Source organism: Arachis duranensis, chromosome 3, assembly GCF_000817695.3.
Source record: "Arachis duranensis cultivar V14167 chromosome 3, aradu.V14167.gnm2.J7QH, whole genome shotgun sequence".
Taxonomy (NCBI): Eukaryota; Viridiplantae; Streptophyta; class Magnoliopsida; order Fabales; family Fabaceae; genus Arachis; species Arachis duranensis.
Genome location: NC_029774.3, coordinates 73,415,459 through 73,429,299, shown reverse-complemented (window position 1 = coordinate 73,429,299; position 13,841 = coordinate 73,415,459). Strand labels below are relative to the sequence as shown.

At 36.3% G+C, this 13,841-nt stretch overlaps 1 protein-coding gene across 1 annotated transcript; it reads right to left on the bottom strand.

The window, feature by feature from the left end:
- Positions 1-11,342: 11,342 nt before the first annotated feature.
- Positions 11,343-13,082, bottom strand: LOC107479532 (probable E3 ubiquitin-protein ligase RHY1A). Its single transcript, XM_016099659.3, has 3 exons — positions 12,671-13,082; positions 12,443-12,558; positions 11,343-11,947 (listed from the first exon to the last, which is right to left on the bottom strand). The coding sequence occupies exons 1-3, from the start codon at positions 12,848-12,850 to the stop codon at positions 11,677-11,679; spliced, it is 567 nt and encodes a 188-aa protein (XP_015955145.1). The 5' UTR covers positions 12,851-13,082; the 3' UTR covers positions 11,343-11,676.
- Positions 13,083-13,841: the final 759 nt, after the last annotated feature.

Sequence of the window (13,841 nt, the reverse complement as noted above, 5' to 3'; positions counted from 1 at the left end):
GGGTATGGTTCATTTTACGAATCAAACTCAAAAGTATGCTACTGGTGCTTAAGTGTAGGTTTATGTGATGAAATCCACCCAAATCAAGCTAAAATATATTGGAAAATATGGACTTATCAATTGGCTTGGAAGTGAGTTAAAATAATATTAAAATATCTCTGGTGTATAACTACTAAAACTAAATAACACTTGTAAAAACATCTCTAAAAATTCTTTTCTGAGCTACTAGCATAAATGACACTAGTAACATATTTAATATGAGAATAGAACATGTATGATGAGGCATTAGCATTGCTAAAGTCATCAAAGATTGCTGGTGCTAAGCTACATTAGTAAACTGTGAACGGGGTTAAACCGATTTCCTGTTTTTAACTAAAACTGACCAAGTTACCTTACAATATCATTCAAGCAGCTTCTAATACTGATATAATGATAATATTATACTTTTATCTCTCTTCTCTCATGAATCGAGTCTGGTTCGTCAAACTGAGACTATTTACGAAAATCAGAATCAAAACTCCTAACCGATACGATTCAAAAACTAGGTTCTTCATGATTGCGTTATCTAGCTTATCTCCACTAAGGTCCTGAATTAAAGATAATATAATGATAATGGGGAATGAGATGCTTGATGATATAGCAGAAGTTCTCCCCTTAATGATCTTCCGAAAAAATTCGTACTTTCAGAAAAGATCTCGCGTACTCAAAAATCAGGGTTGTTACATCTTTCCCCTGAGCACTAGGGAAGAAAGGTGATTTCTTATTTGCCCTCTCTAGGGATTTGACAGGCCCAAGGAAACAATGAGTATCTGCACCCACTATTAAAAGGATCAAGATTCTAATATCATTAATTTGAAGTTGAGGATCGTCAATGACTTCATCATTGACTTAATTCAGCACATGAAGGGCTGGTGGAGCTGGTGGTGCAACATGGGACCTTTACCCTTGTCTTGGGCAGTAGCATGAGAAGAGGAAGCGGCCATTTCAGAACAAAGAAAAAGGAAGTTTGAAAGGTTAAAGATTTTGTAAGAAAGTTTGATGCAAGAGGGATTCAGAGAGCAAGGGTTTGAGAAAAATTGAACAAGGGCGAGAATAATGAATTTAAAGTGTTACTGTAGCTGTTACTGCAGAAGGAATGCAAATAGAGGTAACTGATGAGCGGATAATATAGACGCTTTTTGGCATTATTTTTAGGTAGTTTTTAGTATGATCTAGCTACTTTTAGGGATGTTTTTATTAGTTTTTATACAAAATTCACATTTCTGGACTTTACTATGAGTTTGTGTGTTTTTCTGTGATTTTAGGTATTTTCTGGCTGAAATTGAGGGACCTGAGCAAAAATCTGATAGGAGGCTGACAAAGGACTGCTGATGTTGTTGGATTCTGACCTCCCTGCACTCGAAATGGATTCTCTGAAGCTACAAAACTCTGAATGGTGCGCTCTCACCTGCGTTGGAAAGTAGACATCCAGGACTTTCCAGCAATATATAATAGTCCATACTTTATTTGAGTTTAGATGATGCAAACTGACGTTCAACACCAGTTCCATGCTGCATTCTGGAGTAAAATGCTAAAAACACGTCACAAACCAGAGTTAAACGCCAAAGACACGTTACAACTTGGCGTTTAACCCCAAGAGAAGCCTCTGCACGTGTAAACCTCAAGCTCAGCCCAATCACACACCAAAGTGGACCTCGGAAGTAGATTTCTGCATTTAGACTCATTTCAATAAACCCTAGTAACTAGTTTAGTATAAATAGATCTTTTTACTATTGTATTAGACATCTTTAGCTTTCCTTAGATCATTTTTGAAGACTATTGATCACGTTTGGGGGCTGGCCATTCGGCCATGCCTGAACCTTGTTCTTATGTATTTTCAACGGTGGAGTTTCTACACACCATAGATTAAGGTGTGGAGCTCTGCTGTACCTCGAGAATTAATGCAATTACTATTGCTCTTCTATTCAATTCAAGCTTATTCTTATTCTAAGATATTTGCTGCACTTCAACCTGATGGATGTGATGATCCATGACACTCATCATCATCCGTCCTTATGAACGCGTGCCTGACAACCACTTTCGTTCTACAAGCGAGAGCTAGAGTGTGTATATCTTGGATTCCTTAATTAGAATCCTCGTGGTATAAGCTAGAATCCATTGGCAGCATTCTTGAGAATCTGGAAAGTCTGAACCTTGTCTGTGGTATTCTGAGTAGGATTCAGGGATTGAATGACTGTGACAAGATTCAAACTCGCGAGTGTTGGGTGTAGTGACAGACGCAAAAGGATCAACGGATCCAATTCCGACATGATCGAGAACCGTCAGATGATTAGCCGTGCTGTGACAGAGCATTTGGACCATTTTCACTGAGAGGATGGGAGGTAGCCATTGACAACAGTGAAACCCAACATACAGCTTGCCATGGAAAAGAGTACGAATGATTGGATGAAAGCAGTAGGAAAGCAGAGATTCAAGAGGGACAAAGCATCTCCATACACTTCCCACCAATGAATTACATAAGTATCTCTATCTTTATTTCATGCTTTATTTATCTTTATATTTGAAAACCATTATAACCATTTGAATCCGCCTAACTAAGATTTACAAGATGACCATAGCTTGCTTCATACCAACAATCTCCGTGGGATCGACCCTTACTCATATAAGGTATTACTTGGATGACCCAGTGCACTTGCTAGTTAGTTGTGCGAAGTTGTGACAAAGTGTGATTCACGTTTGAGAGCTCCAAGTTTATTGGTGCCATTGTTGATGATCACAATTTCGTGCACCAAGTTTTTGGCGCCGTTGTCGGGGGTTGTTCGAGTTTGGACAACTGACGGTTCATCTTGTTGCTCAAATTAGGTAATTTTCTTCTTATTTTCTTTTCAAAAAGTTTTCAAAAATCTTTCAAAATTTTTTTATTTATTTTCATTTTTTTAAAGAAATTTTCGAAAAAAACCCAAAAAAATTAATAAAATCATAAAAACCAAAAATATTTTGTGTTTCTTGTTTGAGTCGAGTGTCAATTTTTAAGTTTGGTGTCAATTGCATGTTTTTTAAATTTATGCATTTTTTTGAAAAATTCATGCATGGTGTTCTTCATGATCTACAACTTATTCTTGGTAAGTCTTCTTGTTTGATCTTCATATTTTTCTTGTTTTGTGCCTTTTGTTGTTTTTCATATGCATTTTTGTATTCATAGTGTCTAAGCATGAAAAATTTCTAAGTTTGGTGTCTTGCATGTTTTTCTTTTCTTGAAATTTTTTAAAAATAAGTCTTGATGTTCATCTTGATCTTCAAAGTGTTCTTGGTGTTCATCTTGACATTCATAGTGTTCTTGCATACATCATGTAATTTAATCCACAATCTTCATGTTTTGAGTCATTTTTGTGTTTTTCTCTCTCCTCATTAAAAATTCAAAAATCAAAAAAATATCTTTTTCTTATTTTACTCATAATTTTCAAAAACTTTGGATTGACTTAGTCAAAAAATTTTAAAATAAGTTGTTTCTTGTTAGTCAAGTCAAGATTTCAATTTTAAAAATCCTATCTTTTCAAAATCCTTTTCAAAAATTAAATCTTTTTCATTTTTCTTATTATTTTTCGAAAATTTTAAAAAGTAATTTCAAAATCTTTTTCTTAATCTCATTTCAAATTTTCAAAAACTTTACTAACAATTAATGTGATTGATTCAAAAATTTGAAGTTTGTTACTTTCTTGTTAAGAAAGGTTCAATCTTTAAATTCTAGAATAATAGTCCTTTTCTAACTTCTATTATTTTTACGCAAGTAATCAATTTTAATTTTAAAAATCAAATCTTTCTAAAATTCTTTTTTTTTTCAAAATCCTTTTCAAAATTTATTTCAATTATATGTTTTCAATCATATCTTTTTAAATCATATCTTTTTCAAAATCAATTTCAAAATATTTTCTAACTTCTTATCTTTTCAGGATTGATTTTCAAATCTTTTTCAACTAACTAATTGACTTTTTGTTTGTTTTATAATTTCTTATCTTTTTCAAAACCACCTAACTACTTTCCTCTCTCTAATTTTCGAAAATCACTAACCTTTTTTTCAAAAATAATTTTCGAAATTCTGCCCCTCTCATCTCTTTCTATTTATTTTATTTTATTTATTTACTAACACTTCTCTTCATCTAAAAATTTGAACCGTCTCTTCTCCTTTGTGTTCAAATTTTTCTCTTCCTTCTTCTATTCTTTTCTTCTTCTACTCACATAAAGGAATCTCTATACTGTGACATAGAGGATTCCTCTTCTTTTCTATTCTTTTCTTTTTCATATGAGCAGGAGCAAGGACAAGGACATTCTTGTTGAAGCAGATCCTGAACCTGAAAGGACTCTGAAGAAGAAGCTAAGAGAAGCTAAAGCACAACACTCCAGAGAAAACCTTACAAAAAATCTCGAAAAAAAAGAGACATGGCCGAACCCAATAACAATGGTGGAGGCGCAAAGAGGATGCTTGGTGATTATACTACACCTACTTCCAATTTTTATGGAAGAAGCATCTCAATCCCTGCCATTGGAGCAAACAATTTTGAGCTGAAGCCTCAACTAATTTCTCTAATGCAACAGAACTGCAAGTTTCATGGACTTTCATCAGAAGATCCCTATCAGCTTTTAACTGAATTCTTGCAGGTCTGTGATACTGTTAAGACTAATGGAGTAGATCCTAAAGTCTACAGCCTCATGCTTTTCCCTTTTGCTGTAAGAGACAGGGCTAGAACATGGTTGGACTCACAACCTAAAGATAGCTTGAACTCTTGGGATAAGCTGGTCACGGCCTTTTTGGCCAAGTTCTTTCCTCCTCAAAAGTTGAGCAAGCTTAGAGTGGATGTTTAGACCTTCAAGCAAAAATATGGTAAATCCCTCTATGAAGCTTGGGAAAGATACAAGCAGTTGACCAAAAAGTGTCCTTCTGGCATGCTTTTAGAGTGGAACATTTTAGATATATTCCATGATGGTCTGTCTGAATTGTCTAATATGTCACTGGACCATTATGCAGGTGGATCCATTCACCTAAAGAAAACGCTAGCAGAAGCTTAAGAACTCATTGACATGGTTGCGAATAACCAATTCATGTACACCTCTGAGAGGAATCATGTGAGTAATGGGACGCCTCAGAAGAGGGAAGTTCTTGAAATTGATGCTCTGGTGGAGTTCTTGATATTGAATGCCATATTGGCTCAGAACAAAATGTTGACTCAGCAGGTCAACATGATTTTTCAGAGTCTGAATGGATGGCAAAATACATCCAACAGTACTAAAGAGGCATCTTCTGAAGAAGAAGCATATGATCCTGAGAACCCTGCAATGGCAGAGGTGAATTACATGGGTGAACCTTATGGAAACACTTATAATTTCTCATGGAGAAATTATCCAAATTTCTCATGGAAGGATCAACAAAAGCCCCAACAAGGCTTTAATAATGGTGGAAGAAACAGGTTTAGCAATAGCAATCCTTTTCTATCATCTTCTCAGTAACAGATAGAGAATTCAGAGCAGAGCCCCTCTAGCTTAGCAAACATAGTCTCTGATCTATCTAAGGCCACTTTAAGTTTCATGAATGAAACAAGGTCCTCCATTAAAAACATGGAGGCACAAGTGGGTCAGCTGAGTAAGAAAATCACTGAAACTCCTCCTAGTACTCTCCCAAGCAATACAGAAGAGAATCCAAAAAGAGAGTACAAGGCTATTGATATTATCAAAATGGCCGAATCCAAAGAAGAAGGGGAGGATGTGAATCCCAATGAGGAGGACCTCATGGGATGTCCCCCAGACAGAAAGGAGTTCCCTATTGAGGACCTAAAGGAATCTGAGGCTCATATAGAGACCATAGAGATTCTATTAAACTTCCTTCTGCCATTCATGAGCTCTGAGAACTATTCTTCCTCTGAAAAGGATGAAGATGTAACTGAAGATCAAGTTGCTCAATATCTAGGAGCCATTATGGAGCTGAATGCCAAGTTGTTTGGAAATGAGACATGGAAAGATGAACCTCCCTTGCTCATTAGTGAACTAAATATATGGGTTTAGCAAACTCTACCTCAAAAGAAACAAGATCCTGGTAAATTCTTAATACTCTATACCATAGGCACCATGACCTTTGAGAAGGCTCTGTGTGACCTGGGGTCAAGTATAAATCTTATGCCACTCTCTGTAATGGAGAAACTAGGGATCTTTGAGGTACAAGCTGCAAGAATCTCATTAGAGATGGCAGACAAGTCAATAAAACAAGCTTATGGATTGGTAGAGGACGTGCTAGTGAAGGTTAAAGGCCTTTACATCCATACTGATTTCATAATCCTAGACACTGGGAAGGATGAGGATGAATGCATCATCCTTGGAAGACCTTACCTAGCCGCAGCAGGAGTTGTAATTGATGTTGACAGAGGAGAGCTAGTCCTTCAATTGAATGGGGACTACCTTGTGTTTAAAGCTCAAGGATCTTCCTCTGCAACCATAGAGAGGAATCATGAAAAGTTTCTCTCAATACAGAGTCAAATAAAGCCCCTACAATCAAACTCTATGTTTTGTGTTGGGAGGCCACAACCAAACTCCAAGTTTGGTGTTGAACCCCCACATTCAAACTCTAAGTTTGGTGTTGGGAGGTCCCAACAATGCTCTGAACATCTGTGAAGCTCCATGAGAGCTCACTATCAAGCTATTGACATTAAAGAAGTGCTTATTAGGAGGCAACCCAATTTTTATTTATCTATATTTCTATTGTTCTTTTATGTTTTATTAGGTTTATGATCATGTGGAGTCACAAAATAATTGCAAAAATTAAAAACAGAATAAAAAAAAGTAGAAGAAAAAGCACACCCTAGAGGAGGAGCTGTCTGGCGTTTAAACGCTAGAAACAAGCATCTGTCTGGCGTTTAACGCCAGAAACAAGCACCAAGCTGGCGTTTAACGCCAGAAACAAGCATAAGGCTGGCGTTAAACACTAGAAACAGGCTACATTTGGGCGTTTAACGCCAGAAACAAGCATCAGTCTGGCGTTAAACGCCAGGATTGCATACAAAGGGCGTTTTACATGCCTAAAAGGTGCAGGGATAAGAAATCCTTGACACCTCAAGATTTGTGGACCCCACAGGATCACCTCAGGATCTGTAGACCCCACAGGATCCCCACCTACCCCACCTCTCTCTTATTCACACAATCCAATAACACTATACCCTTCACCAATCACATCCATCCACTCTTCCCCATAAACCCCACCTACCTTCAAATTCAAAATCTATTTCCCACCCAAACCCACCCTAAATGACCGAACCTAAACCCTTCTCCCTCCACTATGTAAACCCCTCCATCCTTTTTCATTTTTACATAACACTACCCTCTCTTCTCCCCCTTGGCCGAATACACATCTCTCTCCCTCTCCTTCATATCTTCTTCTTCTTCTTCTATTCTTTCTTCTTTTGCTCGAGGGCGAGCAACATTCTAAGTTTGGTGTGGTAAAAGCATAGCTTTTTTTGTTTTTCCATAACCATTTATGGCACCTAAGGCCGGAGAAACCTCTAGAAAGAGGAAAGGAAAGACAAAAGTTTCCACCTCCGAGTCATGGGAGATGGAGAGATTCATCTCAAGGGTCCATAGCTCAGTAGTAAAGCATTTGACTGCACATCAAGAGAGCCCACTCATGGATCTCAAGAAGAGCATGAGAAATTCCCTCATCAAGAAATCCCTGAGATACCTCAGGTGATACACTTTCCTCCACACAATTATTGGGAGCAACTAAGGATAGGAGCACCAAAATCACTAGGGATCAAGCAACAAAGGCAAGGAAGAGACACACAAGAGCTCAAGGACATCATTAGTCCTTCAAGAATAAGACGCCACCATCACTAAGGTGGACTCATTCCTTTTGTTAGATTTTGAAAGAATGATGAAAAAGTGAAATGTTATTGATGATCTGAAAAATCATAAAATTGATTCTTGAAGCAAGAAAAAGCAGTGAAAAACAAAAGCTTGCGAAAAAAATGGCGAAAAAAAATATAAAAGAAAAAAAAGCAAGCAGAAAAAGCCAATAGCCCTTAAAACTAAAAGGCAAGGGTAAAAAAGATCCAAGGTTTTGAGCATCAATAGATAGGAGTGCCCAAGGAAATAAAATCCAGGCCAAAGCGGCTAAATCAAGTTGTCCCTAACCATGTGCTTGTGGCATGCAGGTCCAAGTGAAAAACTTGAGACTGAGTGGTTAAAGTCATGATCCAAAGCAAAAAGAGTGTACTAAAGAACTCTGGACACCTCTAACAGGGGACTTTAGCAAAGCTGAGTCACAATCTGAAAAGGTTCACCCAGTTATGTGTCTGTGGCATTTATGTATCCGGTGGTAATATTGGAAAACAAAGTGCTTAGGGCCACGGCCAAGACTTATAAAAGTAGCTGTGTTCAAGAATCAACATACTTAACTTGGAGAATCAATAACACTATCTAAAATTCTGAGTTCCTATATATGCCAATCATTCTGAACTTCAAAGGAAAACGTGAGATGCCAAAACTGTTCAGAAGCAAAAAGCTAAAAGTCCCGCTCATCTAATTAGAACTAATATTCATTGATATTTTGGGATTTATAGTATATTCTCTTCTTTTTATCCTATTTGATTTTCAGTTGCTTGGGGACAAGCAAGAATTTAAGTTTGGTGTTGTGATGAGTGGATAATGTATATGCTTTTTGGCATTATTTTTAGGTAGTTTTTAGTAGGATCTAGCTACTTTTAGGGATGTTTTTATTAGTTTTTATGCAAAATTTACATTTCTGGACTTTACTATGAGTTTGTGTGTCTTTCTGTGATTTTGGGTATTTTCTGATGGAAATTCAGGGATCTGAGCAAAAATCTGATAGGAGGCTGACAAAGGACTGCTGATGCTGTTGGATTCTGACCTCCCTGCACTCGAAATGGATTTTCTAGAGCTACAGAACTCTAAATGGCGTGCTCTCAGCTGCGTTAGAAATCAGACATCCAGGGCTTTCTAGCAATATATAATAGTCCATACTTTATTCCAGTTTAGACGACGCAAACTAGCATTCAATGCCAGTTCCATGCTGCATTCTGGAGTAAAACGCCAAAAACACGTCACAAACCATAGTTAAACGCCAAAAACATGTTACAACTTGGCGTTTAACCCCAAGAGAAGCCTCTGCACGTGTAAATCTCAAGCTCAGCCCAATCACACACCAAAGTGGGCCCCGGAAGTGAATTTCTGCATTTAGACTTATTTCTGTAAACCCTAGTAACTAGTTTAGTATAAATAGAACTTTTTACTATTGTATCAGACATCTTTAGCTTTCCTTAGATCATTTTTGGAGACTATTGATCATGTTTGGGGGCTGGCCATTTGGCCATGCCTGAACTTTGTTCTTATGTATTTTCAACAGTGGAGTTTCTACACACCATAGATTAAGGTGTGGAGCTCTGCTGTACCTCGAGAATTAATGCAATTACTATTGTTCTCCTATTCAATTCAAGCTTATTCTTATTCTAAGATATTCGCTGCACTTCAACCTGATGGATGTGATGATCCGTGACACTCATCATCATCCGTCCTTATGAACGCGTGCCTGACAACCACTTCTGTTCTACAAGCGAGAGCTAGAGTGTGTATCTCTTGGATTCCTTATTCAGAACCTTTGTGCTATAAGCTAGAATCCATTGGCAGCATTCTTGAGAATCCGGAAAGTCTAAACCTTGTCTGTGGTATTCCGAGTAGGATTCAGGGATTGAATGATTGTGACGAGCTTCAAACTCGCGAGTGTTGGGCGTAGTAAAAGATGCAAAAGGATCAATGGATCCTATTCTGACATGATCGAGAACCGACAGATGATTAGCCATGATGTGACAAAGCATTTGGACCATTTTCACTGAGAGGGCGGGAGGTAGCCATTGACAACGGTGAAACCCAACATACAGCTTGCCATGGAAAGGAGTAAGAATGATTGGATGAAAGCAGTAGGAAAGCAGAGATTCAAGAAGGATAAAGCATCTCTATACACTTGTCTGAAATTCCCACCAATGAATTACATAAGTATCTCTATCTTTATTTCATGCTTTATTTATCTTTATATTCGAAAACCATTATAACCATTTGAATCTGCCTAACTGAGATTTACAAGATGACCATAGCTTGCTTCATACCAACAATCTATGTGGGATCGACCCTTACTCACGTAAGGTATTACTTGGACGACCCAGTGCACTTGCTGGTTAGTTGTGCGAAGTTGTGACAAAGTGTGATTCACATTTGAGAGCTCCAAGTTTATTGGCGCCATTGTTGATGATCACAATTTCGTGCACCAGTAACTTTGCGAGGAAGGCGAAGTGATAGAAAGAGAAAGTGCAAGTCTCGGGAAATGTATCGAGTGGATCAGTATTAATGTGGAAGTTAAAAATGGTAATTATTACTGATTTAAGATATTGAAATTTGAATTTGGATTAAGTGTTTCACCTTCTAATACTGTTATCGAAGGCAAACACAGTAATCCAAGGGGGCAATTTATTGATTGAAAAATATTTTCGATAAAGGTAAGTTGGTTCGAAGTAATAATGAGGTCGAAGACATAAGCAGTTTTCGAAAAGGTACACGTGCAAGTATGGGCTGGAGGTAATCGACGCGAATTCAATTTCAAAATACTTTATTAAATCGAATAGGTCTAATTGAACAAGATATTCGAGACAGGTAATCGAATAAGTTTTCGAATAAGTACATCGAGCAGTTACGTAAGTGGAGAAATTAAAGGCCTTTGTCACGGGAAGAATTTATGTGTAAATGTTTATTAGCCAAAAGGCGGAAACGGTTACTAAGGAGTATGCATTCAAGGCTGTGATTCTATAATTAATTGTCAGTTACCAAAAGTAGATTATAAATACTAGAAAGTTTTAGGGAATAAGGGTTGGAACTTTAATTCATAAAACACTCAAGCACACTCACATCTCCAGAGAATTCCTGAGTCTGCGATCGAGTTACTTTTCTGTAGGGTTCCTTCCATGTTTTTACTCTTTCAATTTATCTTCTTGTAAACTTTATATTTTCAAGCAAGTTTATCTTTCAAGTGTCCTTTAATTTCAATGTCCGATTTACATTTCTACACTTTTAATTTTCATGTCGAAGCACTTTGATTCAGTTGAAGGAACTTTATTGCTTTTTTCTAATTTCAACGTATTCCTTTTCAATTTCAACACATTTTCTTTTAGAAAACTTTATTTCTTCGTTTCTTTTATTGATTTACGAATTTTAACTTATCTTTTATTCCAATACCGGTCTAATCAAAAACATTTTGATGCACTTTTAGAAAAAAACTGGTATTTGCAAAGAGAAGTAGGTTTCGCTCCCAAACCACTAGATATCGAACCACCATCGATTTGCTAAAAATCGACAAAAACACACATACGATAACGTCAACTAAAATCTCATACATTCACCTTGGCCTCACAGTTCCGGACTGACTAGTAACCTAAAATGCTACCACATACTCAATATCAAATTCTTCACCTCCTTCCTACCTGCTACCCAACTTAATGTACAACCACACAACGAAAATTATACCCTTTCCAATATTGAATAATTGTTTCTATTAACAAAGTAATCTACAAAAATTTCAATATATTTTGAATACAGTTTTTTTGCAGTCGAAAAGAGTAATAATCTAATGGAAAATTAAATAATGGCAGTTCTGCAACATGGACAATGTGAATTATTTTCAAACCATGGGTTCAAGCATTTGGAATGGAACTTATGGGCACAAGGGAGATGCATCAGAGTCTCTCCAACCTTGAATAACTCCAAGCACACAGCACAATCCTCTTGTTCTGAGGCTTTCCACCTCAATTTGGACCAATTGAACCTTCTAGAACCACTTTTCTTTGAACCATATACCTCTGTGTGCAATTCTGCTATGCTTGCTTGTCTATTTTCCGAACATTTTATGCTGTTTTGCCATTTAATTGAATTGATTATATAAGTTCAAAGAATGATCAACGGATTGAGTAATTCTCAAAGATAATAATACAAAGTTATTTTATTTAACTTCATATATATATATATATATAACTTTTGTAATTATATATTTATTCTATCTAAAATTATTCATTTATTTTAACAATAATTACTGAATACAAATAAAAAAGTTCGATTTTTTAAATTAATTTTTATTTTCTCTCAAATATTTTTAAAAATATTTTACTAACAAGATCTTTAATTAAGATGTAAGTGAAAAATATATGAAAAGGTTGTACAATGAATGCGTTGAAAAATTTATTTTCATTTTTTTCTAAACAAAACATTATACTTTTCCTTCGATAGAATAATTAGTTGACTTGCGTGTCAAAGATTCCTGTTGTTGCCTTGAATGCTCATTCAGATCTAAGATTTTTACTTAAAAAGGATTTTAAATTATTATTATTGTTTTTATTTTTCGTTATACCTTTTGTTTTCCAATTTCCTGTGTGATCTGAATTTGTCATCCAATCTTTGTCTGGCTTCTCTGGCTTCTCCAACCATACTCAAATCTGGTTGCGCCTGGTAGATCACGCTTCTATGCTGTTCGCATCAAAACACAGAAAACAAAACCAAAATCAAATTATTAATTATAGAAAATGAATAACAGTAAGAAAACAAACGCAAGAGAGATGTATATGCATTTGTTACTAACCAGCAAAGAAGGAGATGAAGAGGAATGAAGGGGCTCATGGTTTGCTGCATACAAACCAAAAGAAGTGCGCCTTGTAGAGTTATGTGAAGAAGCCGTGGAAGATGGTAAATCCAAGAATCCTTTACTTTGATGGAGTCTTCTCCTTCTAGCACATTCAACTCCGGGAAGTATTCCAGCCATTATTACTATTGCTAGCCTTTAATTTAAAGACATGTTCTGTAATTTAATATTAATCATTTTATAGCTAGTGCTTTGTTGACTCGTGAATGAATTGGAAGGGGAAATAAATGCTTCTGCCCTTTGAAAATTAATGGTAGGTGGAAAGACTATTGGACATGAGCACTATTGTGTTGTTTTATTGTCTCTGATTACACAACGAAAAGTGGAGTGTATTATTGCACTGGAGTTGTAATTATATTATTAGTGCGTGCTTTATAGATAGTATTTGTGTTGGTGGACAAAGTTGGGCCACACGCCACAGTTTTGGGTTTGGCAGATTTTTTCTTTAATTGTTTTTAAACCTCAGAAGTCTGTGTAATCGGTCCGTGCAAGTCTATTGAGACGTCTCACTCCCTTCAATTGTTTTCATGGTTGAACCAACTAATTCTTTTATGGATTAAGAGATTATTGCATCAAAATTGAAGATCGAATTTAGTAAATTGAAATTGAAGGACCAAGTTGAGTCAGAAGATTGAATTTAGAGCTTGGTGATCTTCTAACGTCCAATGTTAAAGATAATGGGATTCACGGGGGATAAATGCCGGTTAAAAAATTTCTCAATCCAATGTCGCAAAGTATAGTACCAACCGATCGATTATACCTAATCAAAGTTAATAAAGTGTGTCACCACAATTCGATTAATAATTAGGAGTAGAATTTTGGGTCGTTTTTCCAAGGACTTGCATTAGAATGCACATTGTTGGTTAGGGATTTTGGATTTTGAGTTATTTGTGGAAGAAGTAAAATGACAAGTATGTAAAAATAACAAACAACTAACAATTAAAGTGATATAACTAGAAATGGAAATCAAGCATTATCTAACTAGCAAGCATGCACCAAGATAACTACAACTAAGAGCATACGAGAATAAGACATGAAATTAAGATCAGAAAACCAGGAATTCAAGGCTAGTATAAGTGAATGATAATCAATTAATATAAGGGGTCTTGGC